The sequence below is a fragment of the Botrytis byssoidea genome (assembly GCF_014898295.1).
Source record: "Botrytis byssoidea strain MUCL 94 chromosome Unknown BBYS_012, whole genome shotgun sequence".
NCBI lineage: Eukaryota > Fungi > Ascomycota > Leotiomycetes > Helotiales > Sclerotiniaceae > Botrytis > Botrytis byssoidea.
The window spans coordinates 549,847-568,450 of record NW_024065853.1 but is presented as its reverse complement, the minus strand read 5'-3'; the positions used below and the strand labels follow the sequence as shown (position 1 = coordinate 568,450).

General features: G+C 39.0%; 5 protein-coding genes across 5 annotated transcripts; 4 read left to right on the top strand and 1 right to left on the bottom strand.

Annotated features, from left to right (window-relative positions):
- Nucleotides 1-1,617: 1,617 nt before the first annotated feature.
- Nucleotides 1,618-2,970, top strand: EAE97_006578 (uncharacterized protein; the record flags this gene model as incomplete). The annotated part of the gene is made up of 1 exon (XM_038877091.1): nucleotides 1,618-2,970. One exon carries the CDS (start codon nucleotides 1,618-1,620, stop codon nucleotides 2,968-2,970), a length of 1,353 nt encoding a protein of 450 aa, XP_038732023.1.
- Nucleotides 2,971-7,560: 4,590 nt separating this feature from the next.
- EAE97_006577 (uncharacterized protein) lies at nucleotides 7,561-7,812 on the top strand (the record flags this gene model as incomplete). Its single annotated transcript, XM_038877090.1, has 1 exon — nucleotides 7,561-7,812. One exon carries the CDS (start codon nucleotides 7,561-7,563, stop codon nucleotides 7,810-7,812), a length of 252 nt encoding a protein of 83 aa, XP_038732022.1.
- Nucleotides 7,813-9,751: 1,939 nt separating this feature from the next.
- EAE97_006576 (uncharacterized protein) lies at nucleotides 9,752-11,308 on the top strand (the record flags this gene model as incomplete). Its single annotated transcript, XM_038877089.1, has 1 exon — nucleotides 9,752-11,308. The coding sequence occupies one exon, from the start codon at nucleotides 9,752-9,754 to the stop codon at nucleotides 11,306-11,308; it is 1,557 nt and encodes a 518-aa protein (XP_038732021.1).
- Nucleotides 11,309-13,431: 2,123 nt separating this feature from the next.
- On the top strand, nucleotides 13,432-14,615 carry EAE97_006575 (uncharacterized protein; the record flags this gene model as incomplete). Its single annotated transcript, XM_038877088.1, has 2 exons — nucleotides 13,432-13,440; nucleotides 13,494-14,615. The coding sequence occupies 2 exons, from the start codon at nucleotides 13,432-13,434 to the stop codon at nucleotides 14,613-14,615; spliced, it is 1,131 nt and encodes a 376-aa protein (XP_038732020.1).
- A 1,113-nt stretch (nucleotides 14,616-15,728) lies between these two features.
- EAE97_006574 (uncharacterized protein) lies at nucleotides 15,729-18,010 on the bottom strand (the record flags this gene model as incomplete). Its single annotated transcript, XM_038877087.1, has 7 exons — nucleotides 15,729-15,817; nucleotides 15,891-16,164; nucleotides 16,231-16,516; nucleotides 16,563-16,942; nucleotides 16,992-17,159; nucleotides 17,219-17,778; nucleotides 17,833-18,010. The coding sequence occupies 7 exons, from the start codon at nucleotides 18,008-18,010 to the stop codon at nucleotides 15,729-15,731; spliced, it is 1,935 nt and encodes a 644-aa protein (XP_038732019.1).
- Between the last annotated feature and the right edge of the window lie 594 nt (nucleotides 18,011-18,604).

Sequence of the window (18,604 nt, the reverse complement as noted above, 5' to 3'; positions counted from 1 at the left end):
TAAACTATAGTCTGAATGAACTATTAGAGAATCTAATCTTATATAACATATAGACTATGAGAAAGCTATACTATATACATGTATTCAACATACGTAATAATCTCGTATCTTAAATAATATAGTTTCAATAATGAGGAAGGAAAGCTTTTACAAAACTACTATACATGCTCATCACCTTAAGCGCATGTTATTGTACGAATCGTTTTAGAGCTCTTGTATCGACTCTGTAATTTTCTTAATTCATACGATTGTTCTAATTGAATTGAACGTTCTAGTTGATATGAATGTTTGAATTAATATAATTCTCTCAGTTCATATACTTGTCTCAGTTAATTCAAATATTTCAAACAATACAATTATTATTTCAAGTAGAACTATAGTTTAGTATATATGCACATCCTGATTACTATGATTATTCCAGTTGATGTAATTATCCCAGTCAACATGAGTATTCTAATTGATATAATCATTCTAGTTTGCATCAATATTTCAATTCATATCAGTCTCTCGATTCATGTTGTACATTCACGTTCGTATTGAGAAATGCTTTACTATATACATACAAACTTTAAACAATCTAACTATGAGTAGAAGAACTAGCACTTCATATTTTATGCTTTCGAGATGATGATGAGTCTCTACTTGGATTACTAGGACATCACTAGTCTATAGAGCATTATAGTAAACGCTGAATGAACTCTTCAAGTCATAGATACAAGATTAGATATAACAACGGGGCTGGGACTCTTAATAGAGAGTAGTGAAGAAGTTCAAGATATGAATTGACTGAAACGACCAAGTGACTGGACTATATATATATTCTTGAGTGAATCTTGAAGGCGCTTTGGAATGAACTAGATGCATATTAAGCTTGACTTGAGTGAGATGTTAATTATTCTTGAGGGCGAAGCCCTTACGAAAAATTCAGGCGTTGTGTTTAGGTGCTTCGAAAGAAGATCAAAACCTCATTCCCGCAATTCGAAAGAGCGAGGGGGAGAATCCCTCAGCCTTTCATCATTTTTTGGGGTGGAGGGGAGGGGGGTTCTGATTTCTAGAACGCTAAAAGCAGCAAAAGCACGAACCCCCTTTCGGCTCGCTTCTTTGTTTGTTTTCCCAACCCCACCAAATTCAATTATCAAAACTTTCATCTGTTCATATCTCGACCATTTCCCAATGTAATTGGACATTTTTGGAGGCAAAAGAAATGCGAAAAAATGAATGAAGGCTGAGGGATTCGAACCCTCGCTCTTTCGAATTGCGGGAATGAGGTTTTGATCTTCTTTCGAAGCACCTAAACACAACGCCTTAACCACTCGGCCAAACCTCCTTCGTTATTTGATGATGACAAAGGGCCAATTAAGACAATATATACCACAAATCACCAACGAATCAGCCGTAAACAAGGGAATATCTCATCAAACAGAATTTTAATCTAATATTCGATATTTTATGGATCCAGTTGGTCACCGGATTTCGTGCATGGACCACCGATCGGGATTTTGTCGGAACCGATTAAAGCCTTTCTGCAAGGCTGAAAATAAAATTTACCCACCAGCTCCTCAAACAGCGAACCACTGCAAGAGCAAACCATAAAAAGAACAAACCTCACTCAACAAGATGGCAGATATGGATGAAGACGCGCCCATCAATTCCCTTCACAATCAACCAAATGATGATAACGAAGAGGGTGACGAGACCCAAGATTTCCGACTTCTCGCATCTCTTAGCTCAAAGACAGGATCACTTCCTAAACGTGGAGAGAAAGATTTCGAACCTCACGGCACACAACAACAAGATGGTGTATTAGCTGCATCGAGGCAGGCAATGCATGATGCATTAGATTATACAAGATTTCATCTGCCAAAAGCGCATGTGAGGGCCTTTTACTATGGAGAGGGAGTGGGAAAGGAACTGGAGAGGGATGAACTAATCGCAGAGGAATGGAGGAAAGGCTTAGAGCCAGATCATGTCGTAGTAGTGGAAGGACCTAGAGGGCCACATTTCAGAACAATTGGCAGAGCAAATGAAGGAAAACACAAGAGCAGTCTGTGGTTATTACCTGAGGAAGCATTGTACTTGGTTGAGCGAGGCAACTTGGATCTGTGGTGGCCGAACAAATCTTCTTACAATGGAGTTGAAGATGGAGAAATTGAGAAGACAGGACAATCGGAAAACGAAGATGACGGTGCACCAATGAGTTTACAAGCCGCGTATGCTATGCTTATTGGTCTGGATGGCGAGAGAGGAAAAATCAGTTTGGAAAGATACAATGTCTATGCCAATCTAAAAAGAAATGGATATGTCGTCATGAGAGGTCCAGATTGGGACCCAAACGTTCCCAGCAAACCCTTTGACCAAGGACCCATACCTGGAGAGTCAAAGGGTATGTTCACTTGGCTTTACGATCTTTTCGCCAAAGATATCACACATTCCCCATATGGTCCACTAGTTAAGCCAGGCTTATACAGATCTTACGACTCTATCTATCGTCAAATGGCCATAATACCCCGTTACAAACCTTCTCCAATACCAGATGTATCGTCACAACCTCCATCTCACCCATTCCGTGTTTGTTTCCACATCTGGAAACCTAGTAGTATTCCTACATTCGCGAAAACCAATCCAGGTCTTCCAGATTTCCGCATAGCTATTGTGGATGCGAGAGAAACTTTTGTACCTACATTACCGGAGGTGGTGTCATTATTCGAAAGCTCACCCTGGGATCCACCAGGAAAAACTATGGAGGGCCCTAATAAAATGTATCATAGGATTAGACATGGATACAGAAATGTTATCTTGGCAGTCAACGATCAGGGAATAATCAGCTATCTGAGGATGGGAGATTGCGCATTTGGGGAAGAAAAGTTGTATGAAAGGTTCGATGAGGGCAATTCACGAGGCAATAAGAGAGGCGGAAGACGTGGTAGAGGCGGCGGCAGAGGTAGAGGTAGAGGTAGAGGTGGAAAATAATTGTTCTAGAAGACGATGATGTATCCCTCACTAGAATTTGATGTATGATTAATGATGATCCAATGACATGATACGTGCCCTCAACAAACAAGTTGCGCAGGCTCCTTTCACTGCTTTTCACAAATTTAGAGAAATTTAGTTGCATCGTAATAGTAATTATGCGAGGATAATAATACAAAAAGAAAAGTATCTAGGTAGAACTATCGTTCATGTTGATAATCTCGCGGCTAATGCATACCTAGAGAGCTGATTACGTCAATGACGCTATGAACACGTCGCTAAGGTGAAAACTACAAAACTAATCCAAGTGGTGCCGAAAGTTTAATATTTTGAGGGCCGCTCGCATATAAGGAAGTGCCAATCTACGCAAGGAGATTTATTTAAAACCTCAATTCTAAGATTAAAAAAATGCATCAATTGAAATCGTGATTTGCACTCTCAATTCTACGGCGAATATTTTGTCACCTTATGATGCTCTATTGAACATTTCGTATCTTCTCCGGTATTAATTGGGTGCATGCAAGCTAATGATAGGGCTGTGAAGGAAGTCACAAACCGCAGATAGAATTGTGAATTTCTTAAACCAATGGCTGCTACATTATGATACTTCAAACGCAGGAGATAATTCATAAAGTAAACAAAGATACGATCGCTATTTGGCTATAGTACAAGTTGGAATCTCTTAAAGGGATGAGGAATTATGTGTGATGACCGAATCCTTGGTTTTAGTGGAAGTAGAAGTCTCAAAAAAGTCTCTCTAAACCGTTCGCAAGCACAAGCTGGTTGTTGATCCAAATGCCCATTGAATTTTTCGGGTGGGGATACCACAGTGTGTGAGAGGGTGTTAAAAGACTAAATGATTGAAGTTGGCAAGAAATATGTACTTCCTGTGAGATGCGATGCTATTGATGTTGGAGAGTCTTCATAAGTCGACATGCCTCGACCCAGAGTCTGACATTTTTTACTGTCTTTGAGTTCTGCCAGCCTTAGCTTTTCTTGCCATATCATTCTTGGAGAATCAGGCGAACTTTCTGGCAGTCAAATTTGAGTCTTGATCTTTCACGACAGCTTTCATTTTGATTTTTTTTCAACCTTTCCTACTAGACTGTCCTCGGTGGACTGGAAGAACTACCTAGTCAAGAAATCCCGATAGATCACTACGATCTGATGTTAGGAGATTGCTTATAACTATTTTTAGATTCTTCATTTGGTAATGTTTCGTATACAATCTATCAAGTTTGAGAGATATTTACTCATCATACAAACGCTCGCTTAAGTTGGGTACCCCACTTTCGGACCACCCCTCTTTTGAATCACCTAAATATATATACATATATATATATGAATTTTAAACTTTAATAACTCAACCACTATTCAACTTCAATACAATCCCCTGTAGTATCAGTTTTATAAGTACTATCAGAGTCTTCTTTATCAATTTCCCGATCACCAGCTTCAATTTGAGCTTGATATATAGCTTCTATTCCTACAAACCTCGAATTTGAACTAGTTCTTACCATCCTTCTTTTTTTAGGTATAATCTCTTCTAATTTTTGCTCCAATTGCTTTATTCGTTTCTTAGACTGTACAAGTTCATAGTCCTTAGCATCAAATCCTTTTTGAATCTTTCGAAAAAGCAACCAGCGAATTGGAATATCGGTCTCATCAACTTTTTCCATTATATCGGTATATCTTTGAATATTACTTCCTTCTTAAGGGTTTTCCACACAATAAAAGATGAATGTATATTTTATTGAAGCTCAGGATTATTATCTGAAACAGGATTTTGATATATAACCTTTTGATTACTGTTTTCGAGTAATAATCTGAATAAAAGAGGTTTAGCGCGGTTTTGAGGCCATAAACCTGAAGCCTTCCACTCGGAAGTGATATTTCGAAGTGTTAAAGCTTTTAATCTAGCTTTCTGATAGCAGGCAAGAAAGTTTCTCTCGCCAATGGGAGTGGAATCCGTCAATGAATCTAGAGTATTAAGATGGTATCGATATTCTTTTTTTAGAGATGAGAATATTGATAAATCAAGAGATTATAGTACATATGATATATAAGGTGATAGAAATAAGAGGTATATATTATTCTTGAAGCATTCAAGCATGAATTGAATGGATTCATAACTTCCGTGCCTATTCAAAACAAGGAGTCTTGCCTCTTCCGATCGAGTTGGTGCTGATTATAGTATAAACACCTCTTTTAGTCATTCCAAACCTATAGAATCTATAGTCCACTCATTATCTGTAGCAATAAACTCCCACCCTTTATTAAATATCAAGTTTAATAGAAAACTATTACTGTTGAAGTGTTTTACCTTTGAATATAACTAAAGATAAAAGTACTTTCCCTGTAGCTGAGATACACTCAATAAAAGAGGTCCACGTTCTTGAACCGGATTGCTTTTTTTGAATAAAACGTTGCTTTGAACTCCCAAAAACCATACCATTGAGACCCTGACCTTCCATTATACCAGCTTCATTCATATTCCATCTGTTTTCGAGCTTAATATACTTAATTGCTAGCAAATCAAGCTTTTCAAAGAACTTGCTTATAATTCCAGTAGTTGCACCATTGATACAAGCATTATCGATTTTATATTGCCTTTTAATCTTAATCTCTAGATTTCTTTTCAAAAAAACCATATATCCATCGCTTGCCAAGAGATAAATCACCTCCTTCGAAGTTGAGAATGGACTCTCCTAATTCTCGCATTTGACAATGGGTAGAGCTAGTTCCTAGGGCTTCCTATACTAAAATCCAATCTGCCAGAACTCCCTCCTACACAGGAGCTATCTTCTGTAAAGTTTGTACACCTTTTTTATATGAAAGGTAGCCATTTATACAATTGTATAAAGTAGTACAGGGAATACCATGTTCTGAGCAAGCCTTACACATAGACATGCCTCCTGCAATCGCAAAAAGTGCTATAGCAATATCATCTTCAGTATAAGGCTTTGTCATAGCTTAATTGATAATATAGTAGAATCTCATATCAATTGAATATGTGGTTGTTGATTTATTAAAGATGAAGTTGGAAGGTAGTGCTTAAAATGGGGTAAGATTTTAGGTGGTCCAAAAGAGGGGTGGTCCAAAAGAGGGGTGGTCCGAAAGTGGGGTACCCAACTTATTTGGGGCCTTGAAACGAAAGTATTTTGTGTTTAGTTACACACTATGACAGGGCTGACTGTGATTTGTATCTAATGGAATCTTATCATTTATTCTCAAGGGTTTTGCTCTAAAAACTTTCAGAAGCATAACTGTACATCAAGTTGGTTTGTCGACTTGAAGTCTCGTCAATTAGATTACTTGGTATACGGTTATGTGTATAATGGAAACTAGGTGTATAATATTCGATTACTACATTTCTTTTGCTTGATGGGACTGCTCCTCTATAGAAATCATCGAAAGTAGAAATCATGTAATCATACGAGTAGGTATTTAGTAACTATCTTGTTCTTAGCATGGAATTTTGTATCTGTAATATTTCTTTATTGAGTAATATATACAATCAACTAATGCTAAAAAAGCTCTTAGTGAACTCTTACACTTTTCTCTATATTCATCTATACTAAAGTGAATCAAAATATAAGAGAAAGCATACTGGGGGAAAGTCTACTGAGACTAACTGTATAGAGTATATCAAATCCCGAAGAAGAGTATTCTAAAATGATGGATTTCACGATTCATAAGAATCTGATCAAACGAGTCGTCAACTCCCACACAAAGATATAATTAAATTGATATCTTCAGAACTCATAGTAATTTTGTCAAACGAAGAATTTTCGCTCACAAAGGTGTGGGTGCAGGGATTTGTAAGGCTCCTGTCCTTATTTCTGAATTAGAGCCCGCCTGTATGTATGATTGTTATTCAACTCACCTGTGTAACTCAACCTATTTCCGATGGTCAGGGTCTTTCGGTCTGAACACTTGATTTGACAACTCATTCGGTGGTGATCCGATGGACCAGGACATCCGGGAGCCCCGAAAAAGGTGATTAGTATAAAAATTCTTCCCTGGGTAGGGAGCATTCTGATATCAAAAGAAATTCCATACACAATAAGAGGTATATGTAGAATAATTTTCTTCCAACTGTCCGTTCTTGTAATATCGCGAGACTTCATGTTACTTAGCTCGTTGAATCATAATTTCTCTTGGTAAGTTATTTTCAGACATTTCCTTCACACTTTTTCCTGAGACGAAGTCTTGCAGCGACTGATTTTTAGAGTGACAGATTAATCTCGTCTCAAAGTCATCGACTATTGGCCAAAAATCTCGAAGAGAAGATGGACAACAATAACAAAAGCTCAATTAGAAATACTGCTACTGGCCAATGCAGCCGCAAGACACTCAAAGAAAGAGATATCCTGATCGGCACCTGGTTGGGCTCCGCAGGATTTGGCCCCAATAGTGACGAGAATGTGGTTAGCGCAGAGATCAACGAGACCAGCATACTCAAATACGTTGTGCATAATCGAAAACACAAGGTGGCATTCTAGAGCACCCTTCTCCTATTACACAACAACATATTGATTGACAAAAGCCAACATTAGATGGTATCCTCACCTCAAGCCATTGAATGCCATGGAACGAAGGGAATATGTCAAAGTTCGAAATGGATACGAGTCAGGCTCCACAATCGAGCTTTCAGGTACAGATGACCTCAGAGCCTTTCGAAAAGCTCAAGGAATTTGTCGTGAATTTGAGTCTGTCGGTCTTGGGAGACATCAAGGAAAGCGAGTTCGATTCGAAAAAGAAAACTGGCTGGATTATGCATCAAATTCAGGAAGCAGCAAATCGGCTGTTATTCCGGTTTTTGAAAATGCAACAACCTGACCAATTATCCCAACACAACATCCAACAATCTCCCAGTTCCAAGCCCCTCGACAAAGCGAGATGATATTCCACGATGGATTTGAGTATACAAGAAGGTAAGATTACAATAGCATATTTCAGGGGAAGCATGTTTCATCGCCTAGTATCATACAGATGGCCAGCGAAGATTACCTCGAGTATATTGTTTTAATAAGAGCAAGCCCATTTTAAGAGAAATCCTGAGTGACAGAGATATAATGCTTGTATCACGAATAAATGTTATCCACTTTTCACAATCAAAATATCTAAAATTGCTATAGGATTGAAAACATTCTCCATGATTGATCTTCTCATATAATCTATCTCATCTTACCTCACGTGATAATGCTCAATTCTGCATTAACAAAACTTTAAAGAGCAAGGCTATCAAATTCAAACTGTCATTTGTAAAATTTTCACGATGTAAAATGGTGTGACTCGTTTTCTTCGGGATTACTGTATGTCTAATGGCTAAATGTCAAGGGAACGAAACAATTAATCCTTTCAGTAGCGAAAGAAAAACAAGCGATGTCGGTCTAATGACATCTCTATACAAACAAACTAATCATCATACGAATGAAACTTATTGGAAAACGATGTCAGAAAAATAATACGCTACAAATACAAGTATCGACTGTACCTTGTAATACAATCTCCAAATAAATTATTTCATAATAGAAGAGAATATTTTATTCAAACGCATTATACGATCATTGAATCAAAGAACTACTTGAATAAACAACGTCATTTGCAGGCGCATCTTTCGAAACATAACCTTGCTCTTCAATCTCGTAACCTGTCCAATCATCAAAAATACAAACAAAATATATATGAGTCAACGTTCACAGTAATTAAAGTTAAGAAATGATATTCTATCCCTCTGTCTTTTACTCAATAATAATTTTGTTGAGAACAAGGTTATTTATACTTATAACAGACTAACTGCTATTATTCTTATTTAAAGGCTGATAATTTTCAGCCGAAATTAGCGCCTAATACACGGCTACTTATACATGTATATTCATCTTTCAGCTATATATATGAATATATATTAGTACGAAGTTCATATTTGAGTAGCTTTCTAGTTCAAGTTTTACTCTTACTTCAAAACCAAGTATAAAGAGAGATTCAATTTTGAGATAATACAAGTACTACGAATAAGATTCAAATACGGCGTCGAATTATGGAAATGCTTTCAAGATTTCAAAGTAAGTTGAAATAGGTGCCCTTCCATCCTGACATGGGTTGAAATACGGTATGCAGGTAAGCGAGACTAGGCCTGCATCTACCATGACACCGCGATTAGTCAATCACACCCATCAATCATACTCAGGACCAATAAATGATTGACCGATTTGCACGGCCATGCAGTAGGGATTAACAAACGGAAATCGTTTCATCGCGTCTTTTCCACTCTCCTCTTGGTTTCCCTTCTTTTTTCTAATGTTTCCAGCTTTTTCATTATTCAATTCCCAGTATCATCTGAAGCAATTTTACGGAAGCTAATCGATGATAAACCATAAGGTTAAGGTTCATTTTGACACTGAAGTCACTCACGAATTTCCCTGTGAGTTCTTTTCCTGAATACAACTTCATACTAACCCTTCATCGCGTTGTTTTGTTTACCTCTCTTTTCTCCCTATATATGAACAATTTGGATAGCCTCTGAAGATTACTATCGTCCACAGTCAGCCTGTATCTGTCGCGTCAACTCCCAAAGTTAATCATTAGTTGTCTTGTGTATGTGTATACTCATTTGTTTGAAGGATATTACTGTGTTAGAATTACACTTTAAGTCTCGGAAAGCGGCGTTTTTTCGTGTCTGTTTGTACGGTTTGAACTGAACATCAACAATGCAAAGTTTGGGTCGATGCTAATGTCATTGATTCATAGTTCACTGAGATCCTAGACCCACCACAACATGAATGAACGACCACAGGAGGAAAGACAAATCGCAAAGTCGATGGCAATGAATAGTGATACTCACCAAATTATCACGAGTGTCCCTCATATTGTCAACCAGCCTAAGCCTTCTCAAGCTACCTCCGGTTCCAGTGACATTAAGTCTATCGATATTTCTTCAGATTCTGATGAGGAACCTAAAGAAGATAAAGAGGTAGAGAACAGATCTGCCAGACAAAGCACAGCCGAGGAAGTGATCACAGTTTCATCTTATCCGAAACGAAATCGTCCATCGGTCAATTACGATGAAGCCATCTGGAGCATCAATGTACCCAGTCCAAAGCGAACTAAGCTAGCGCCTACGCTGTCAATCCCAAAACTGCGTGGTGTTATTGTTGGTACTTGGAAAGACTCAGAGCAACTTGACGATCGCGACAAACATATCGTGCATGGATTTATCGATGATGGAGAACGACTTCGGTTTAGAATATATGGAACAAATCGTCAACACACCAAGTCTCTGGCCATTCCTCCCGGAGCCTACGGTTGCTGGGTCAAATTTCAAAACATCGCCTTTGATCCCTATCTAAGTACAAAGACTCCTGAACAGGTCAAAGACTACGTCATTTCCAAATCACAAGAGAACCAAAAACAATCAGATAGGCTTCCACGAGAATCCAGAGACGTTGACCATGATATTTCGACCAGAGTCAATGATATTCAATCATCGCCTAAACCTGAAATTCTCCTTGGATTCTGGGCGGACTCAAACCAAGTGGATGCCAAAGACAAACACGCAGTATTTGGTACTGTTGTCGTCAACAGCAACCATAAATTCAGATTCATGATCCGAAAATCTACTCGTGATGGACGTTTTGTGTCGGGTAATTTTCCGGTAGGCGCTGGGAACTATCAGGTCCAATACGAAAAGATTGTGCTCGAGGAGTATTTGTCTAATCTGAAGCGCTCGGAAGTTGAGCAGTATATTCTCATTCGCCAAAGAGAAATACTAGAAGGTGGCGATCGTGGTTCACGCAGCCAGCAACTCAACGCAGTCAAATTAGCCAAGGCTGCCGTAGCATCACAAAATCCGTCAAATCCAAGTCCCTCTGGCCACAATGTCTCTAATCCCGATCCCGCGACTGAACAATCTCTCAAACGCAAAGAGACATCGAGAATAAAGACAGCAGATAGAAATCAGCCGCTGGATCTGCAAGGATCAAATGATAAGTCTGCCGACGTCACCATGGGGGAGCAATCTGCTCCCCAAAGAAAATTGTCGGCTGAGCGACAACTTGTCAAGTCGATGAAGAAATTAAACAAAACATGGGAAGCTCAACGGGAAGCTCAACAGGAAGCGAGGACTCAACAGCCAGTCACCTCACCACGTCCAGAGCCTACTGCAAGCGGCAGCTCTTTGACCAACGATAATGTCAAGATACACGATGGCATCAAATACACGAGAAGACAGAATGGTATATTCGAGGGGAAACATGTTGGACCCCCGCAGCTTTTGAACATCGATGGAGAAGATTACGTCGAGTATCGGGTGTTGACAAAAGCAACTACTTTTTGAAGCAAAGTTAGTAACTAACAAATGTTTCTCTGTATATGACGAGGGATTGAAGGATTGCGAAGCTTGCCATTTCTTACATACTCTGGATTACTGTTTTCCTTGAAGTCATTTTTACTTGTTTGAATTTTGTTTCTGTGTATAGTTTCCTGATTCGATACAGCTTCAAAAAAAATCCTTCTTATGCTAGTATGTTTCCATCTTCGGATGCCTTTGGATGTAAAATAAGTTTTTCAATTGTTTTAATTTGTTGAAAATTAGTATCAAAGTATTGGTATTGGAATCAGAATAATCAAAAATGGATTTTGTGATTTCAACTTTTGAAATCACAGAATATATGAGAAGTATCTGTCGGGACATTGATCATGTGATCCAAGAGGGCACTGTATTAGCTAGCGTCGCGCTAGCGCTTCCCTATATTTAGTACTAGCTTTCCATAGATAATAAAGATCAAGAATAATACAACCACTATAGAACTAAGTACTTACACTTATCAACCAAGTTGATACTAATAGTATCAATCGCGATACAAAATTCTTTCTTCGATCTCAGATGGTGTTACTGGAATATTTATAATATAAAAAATGATAACACGATTATATCATTTTCCTCCGCTTCGATATAATCTAAATGTATAAGAATAATAACTACGTCTAGATTAATTTCAACTTTAATAACATCGAATTATATAGAGTAAAGATAGCAAAGTTGTATATTATAACTCAAAAGAAGTATCTAAGCGAAGCAGATATAACAAAATTTATTATTATTACTAGAATCGATTTAAACAAGAACAGCTCTGTTCTAACGACTATGAAGTTAAGGAAATTTGTTTAGTAAACAGTCTATTTAGAAAAAAGAACCTCTATAAAGCTGACTTCATATAAAATTCACTTAATAATCTTTAGAGTATAGCTTGAGAGCTGAGTATAAAGAACTTAAAGCTCGAATATACTTCATGACTATCTGAGCACGTAATCAGTAAATCTAATAACTACATGCGTATTATTACTTTAGATACTATAGTACTAAAGAGTGAGAGCAAATTCTACTATGACTCGTTATTAAGAGGAGCTCAAATCAGAAGTTAGACTATTATTATAGTGAATATATCGATCTGATTAAATTAACAAGGAAGTATTAATATAGATTAATTAACTTTTAACTATTAAAAAGAACATCGATATTATAATAACTTTATAAGTAAAGATTAAATAATATATTATAAGAGTAAAGATAGATCTTAAAAGATAAATAGTCTTATAGAGATCCTATATAGCTTTACTTATATTCATACTACTAGAATATATCGATGACGTCATACGATAGACTATTTTAAAATATAAAGAGAACTAGAGTAATTCAATATTACTAGTATCTAGAGATAAGAACTTCAATAGTATAAATTACTTATAACTTATTCTTAATATATAGTATAGATAGAAAATTTCTAGTTGCTATATGAAACTTATATAATGACTATACTAATTATATAAATACTATAAATAGTTGAGTAATATATCGATTTGAACAAGCATTTGTCAATGTGAGGTAGGTACTATCAAGGTTCCTTCTCATTTTCCATCTTGATTTACTAACTCCTCGCGCGCCTTCTCATTTTATCAAAATTCACTTAATGCTCTTCAAAGCTTGTTTCTTGTATTCTTATTACTATAATGGCTTTGAAGTCGCAATAATCTTTACTCGTATTATTACATTAGAGGATCATTGTTATAGAGAGTATTTTTCACACGCAAGAAAGTAAGTCCACCTGACCTCTATATATAATTCAACAAACACTATACAATACTGAGCTAGTCAACAAGCGTATGAGCTTGTTCGAACCGTATGAAAGTGAATATGAAGATGCTAGTGCATGATGTTATACAAAACTTGGTTTGATGACCGTACTACCGTCCGACAATCCTAAAAGAAATTGATTTCATTCGAACATTCTTCTCATATAAGTAAGAGTACATCAAGCTATTTATCAGTTCGAAGGAATTAACAAGTTTTCACTTTATTCCACATCTGACATTAACAACATCAGTTTACAATCAGATTCTCGCAACCCATTCATTCAATATTGAACAAATATTCTTCAAGTTTATCAAATACCAGCAAACATGGATAGTGTAAGTTTATCCCCTTTGTCCTTGAACAAGTATTGAAACTGATAATTTTGAAGGATGCTGTTGTGGCTGAACGAAATGGTGTTCTCGAGTTCCGAACTGCCACGAACGATGGAAGCCCAGAGAACTTTGTCCTTCTCACAAAATTTCAACAAGTAGTCCGGAAGGGACTATTGGAAATGCAAGCAGCGTATATCGCGAAAACAGTTCTTGACGCAAACCACAAAACTCTGGTTATGATACAGAAATCACAAAAGACAATCAATGGAAAATCGAAAGGGGGCATTGGACAAGCTTTTCAACAATTGGAGACCGTCATTGGTGGGGTTTGTTACCGTGTTATTGAAAACCGCGGATTTGTTGAGATGATTTACGTCGTGGTTAGTGCGAACAAGCAAGGGGGAGGGTATGGAGCACACATGATGAATCATTTCAAAGACGAGATCAAATACTCTTATAAGGAAACAGTGATGGAAATTCTCGGATATGCTGACCTTACTGCCGTCGGTTTCTTTCAGAGGCAAGGCTTTACAAAAGATATTGAGCTGGAAGAACGCAAATGGGTTGGCGTCATAAAGGACTATCTCGCATCAGATCTTATGCAATGTACCTTGCTCCCAAGAATGAGCTATGTCGAAGCAGCTCGAATGATTCGTAAGCAGAAGGAATTTTTGCTCGCCACGATGGCTGCCAATAACAAAAGCAAGGTTCAACATCACCCTCCCGCGCAATGGGCTCGAGGAATTATTGGCCCAATCGACCCTTACTCTGTGCCCGGCATTCGACACTCTGGCTGGTCACCAGAAATGGATGAACTATCTCGCGAGAAGGAAGCGACGCCCCCCACCGATCCACTCCAGGACTTTCTAAATCATTTGAAGGAGGGGAAGCATGCTTGGCCTTTCCTCCAACCCGTCGATGAGAAGGAAGTCGAAGACTATTATATGGTGATCAAGCATCCGATGGATTTGCAGACCATGCAGCAAAAGCTAGATCAGGGCCTGTACGATACACCAAAAGCTTTCGTGGAAGATGTCAAATTGATCATCAAAAACTGCAGGCAGTACAACAAGCCAAACACAGCCTTTTGCAAGAATGTGGCTAAGCTAGAGAGGGACATGAAGGATTTCATAAGGGGTGTGCCAGAATGGAAAAAATATCTTAATATACTTAGATAAGTTGAATCGAATTCATCTCCTGTTACCGAGCGAATGCTTTTCATAGACTGACAGGAATTGAACAATGTCAGTTGATGGAAGTTCCTTTGATTCACCTAACGTCTCCGAAAGGCGTCAGAGAATCTTCGTCAATAGCGGAACATCAAGTCGAGTCGGCGCTGGTATCGTGAGGGATTGAACATCTCTTTTCTATAGTAAACGCATACAGTAGCAAGTTCTCAGAGCGAATGCATAAATCCAATGGTCTTCCAAAGCAATACAATGATAAGATTGTCATTTGCCTTGTGAGTGAAGAAGCTGGCATCAGATGTCGAGCCCTTGAAATCTGCGTTCCCAGATGTGTTTGGTTTTGTGGCTTCCTTGATACCCTCAGTCTCTGCAAATATAATCTAATTCTTCAACCTTCTCCTTGTTGCCGTGCATATGCTAATATACTCCATTGCATCTCAAGGTTTCATCTCAAGATTCCTACAGGAATCGGGAGGGAAAAGCGTAACCTTCTCTTCAATTGTATTAGTGACTCCAAAAAGATACGTAGATACAAAAACGAATATTTGATTCTCTTACACGTGCTTGCTTCCTTTTCGACAAGATTCCCAGCCTTAATATGTAATGTGTCCTCTTGGGGCTGTAGAAGAATAAGATGCTATGTTGCAAATTTTCTACTTGTGGTGGAACCCAAAAGGGCGGAGGAAGAAAGGAAAGAACATTCTGAGCTGATCATACGTTGTCCCTCCACAGATGAATTTAAGATGAAATTAAGGGCTAGGTAGGTACCTACCTATGGAGCAATCAGCTGCAAGCCACCTTTGGCAGCCACCACCCCTCGCTGCTTTAACCATATGACGACGCGTCAAATGCCCACTTGTTGAACTGGCCCGGGGTAAAGAATCACATACGAATACTAGGTAATAATTTTATTGTGCTCTGAATATATCCAAAATATTCCTAATGACTTCTTATTTATGACCCAGGAGATTGCGCCGATTATTATTTAGAATTCCCTTTCCAAGCTCGCCACAACTCCAAGTCCAGCTTTAGTTACAAGCTTGATACCGCTACTCTGTAAAGGAACATACAACTACTCAATCCTCACTGCTTACCTACAATCGTTCACGAGGTCTGGGATGGTGGCACCACATCGGCATCCTCATCAGCCCTGTCGTCGTGATCCTTTGGTCTATTCCAAGTGCGAATATGACCTAGTCCATTATTAGCTCAGTGATACTGCAAAGCTCGACCATCCAAAGATAAGCGTGTGAAGAATAGACATACCAATCTTATCACTGGTAATAATATGCTCCTCTGTAAATGCCAAAGAACACAGTGGATCATCAGCAACAATTTTTGTGCACACGGCGGGTAAAATAGAAATCTTTGCTCTTGGTTCTACAGGATGATCTACTGTGGTCTCTGATCGCCCCTCAGCATAGGAAAGATTCGAGTTTGAGCGAAATCGGCCGGCAGTCGCTGTTGTGCCCTGAGTTTCAACCCTTGAGAGGGAGCTTGGCATTCGGGAAGATATACTACCTCTTTGACGAACGGAAGCCTAATTTTTGCGTCAGTTAACATGTGCCATATGAGCCACTAAGAGTATGAAAGATTGAGGGCCTACGGCTTTAGGACGATGCAACATTCCAACACTGAAATCCCATAGCAAGAGTTTGCCATCTTCGCCCACACTACCAAATCGATAATTTCGGTCGTCGCAACGCCATGGATCAAATGCTACATCAGTTACCCAGGATGTGTGACCAGTGCAGCGAGCTATGATAGCAGAATCCGCCATTGACCATATAGAGACGAGATCATCCTGGCCACCAGAAAGAACATACTTGCCATCAGGTGACCAGCAAACACAAGTCAAGCCACCAAAATAGCTGTTGTAAATATCGAGTAATCTAAGCGGATTAGTATTAAAAGTGCGATGAAATGGGATTTTCTTACTGCTCTTTCAAATAGTCAATAATTCTCAAAGTTCCATTCTCAGAAACGACGGCCAAATGCCTGTTGTCAGGCGAAAAAGAGAAACTATTGATGGGCTGGTTGGAAAGTTTCCAGAATGAAACAGGATTGAATTTTTGATTTTTTGAATGCACCGATTTGTCGATCTGAAGTTTGGCTTTTGGCATGGAAATTGGGTCCAGATTTTCTTCGCTTGGTACACTGCCATTGCCATTGGCTCCGGCCTCTTCTGGTACGAAAGCTGCATCATCTTTCTCTTTGTCGTAAGCTATCAAAGACCCGTCCATATGAGATGCTAGAAATAGATTCTCGGAACCAGGAATCCACCTGATTTGTGTGACGGGCGTTGAATTTATAACACACTGATGTTGTTAGAATTTCGAATAGACTTCCTGGGAAAATGTTGCTTACATTCTTATTCAATCGTGAATATTTCTGGGTGAAAGGCTCAAACCAAATTATTTCGCCAGTGGAAAACCCCATTATGATATCTATATGATTTGGACTTTTGGTGACCTGATTGACATCATGGCAGAGACAATGGGCTTTAGTGAACAAAATTTTAAGTAATTGATCTTGCTGTGGTAGTCATGAGCATTTAATAGTCCAGTATATCGAATGGTCGCGACAGAACTTACCTTGTTTGGAGAAGACAAATCCAGCCATTGAAAAGCTCTATTTATGTTGGCGAATCCAAAGTACCCATCGATTGGGCGATCTTGTAGCCTCTTGACCAAGTTTTCATTGACAGTACATCGTGAAATAAAGGAAGAATTACTCTTCAAAATGCCACTCTTTGGTTTGCGACGTTTTCCAGTATCTTTAGTCGTTAACGATAACAATGAGTTCCCCTCCCCAAACGCTGGGGCGGACCCTATGGATGTCGCAGCTCTTGCACTGCCATTGACCGAGGTTCCTCCACCATCACTACTTCCAGGTACCTCCGAAGAATTGCGATTCTCATATGGGTGTTCTTGTATACTGGATTGAGCCAATCCCGTCCGCGAACTTTTATTGGTATCGAGCCTGTACAAAGGAGACGCGTAAGGTTTCGTGCTAAACGATAGGAGAGAAAGTTTGGTTCCTGCGGTCGCAGCTTGCGGAGTTGTAGATAATGGATTTGGGTTCATGACTGGTATGTCGGATGGATGATGAGGAGGTGTCGCAAGATGCAGGTCATCCTGCAGCAGGTATGTTCCTATAAAGATGATCTCAGCATTGAGTGCTTAGGCTCCTGCAATTGGAACCTCACCTTCACCAGCAAGCAATTGGAGCCCTTCAGGATGCTTGAGCAGATTATTCGTCTCTACCATTGGCATAGCCATTCCATTTTGGACCGCGAGATTATACGCTGCCTGCGATGGATACCGCGGCGGTGGTGGTAACACACTATATTCATCGTCAGCTATGCGACACAATGCGACACCCATCGGTAATTTTGGCACGAGTTCATTTGCTGTACTCTGGATAAATTCGAATGCGACACTCACAACATGACGGCTATAGTATTTCGCGAGCGAAAATCAATGGGCTAGAATCAAACTAATCTAAGGCTAAAGACTTTGATGACGAAGTTGTAAGTCGAATGGGAAAGGAAGGTGTCAAGAGCTGAATTTCCTCACGAACACCAACTTATATCGTATGTTTGAAGCTATTATTGGGGGCTGCAGGAACGAAAGTGTGGGGTAAGATGCTTGTATTGTAACCCTGAAGATCTGCTTAATGAAGGGAACGTAAATGTGTGAATGATTGTACAAAAAGATTGGATGATTGTGTAGATAAAACGGGTAGATGGTCGTCAAGGAAAGTCCAATTCAATCCGTCGGAAAGGTGGTAGAGATGGAAGGGTGTGTGAGAGAGATTAGAAAGGCATTCCAAGCTTTATCTAAAGAGAACTTTATCCATTATCCTATGCCTATTATTACCTATTCATCAAGCATGGCACGGAGCATGTCAACGTCGCCATGAAACTAAATGTTAAACGTGGAGAAAGTATTCATCTCCTAGGACAGAAGTAGTGCTGA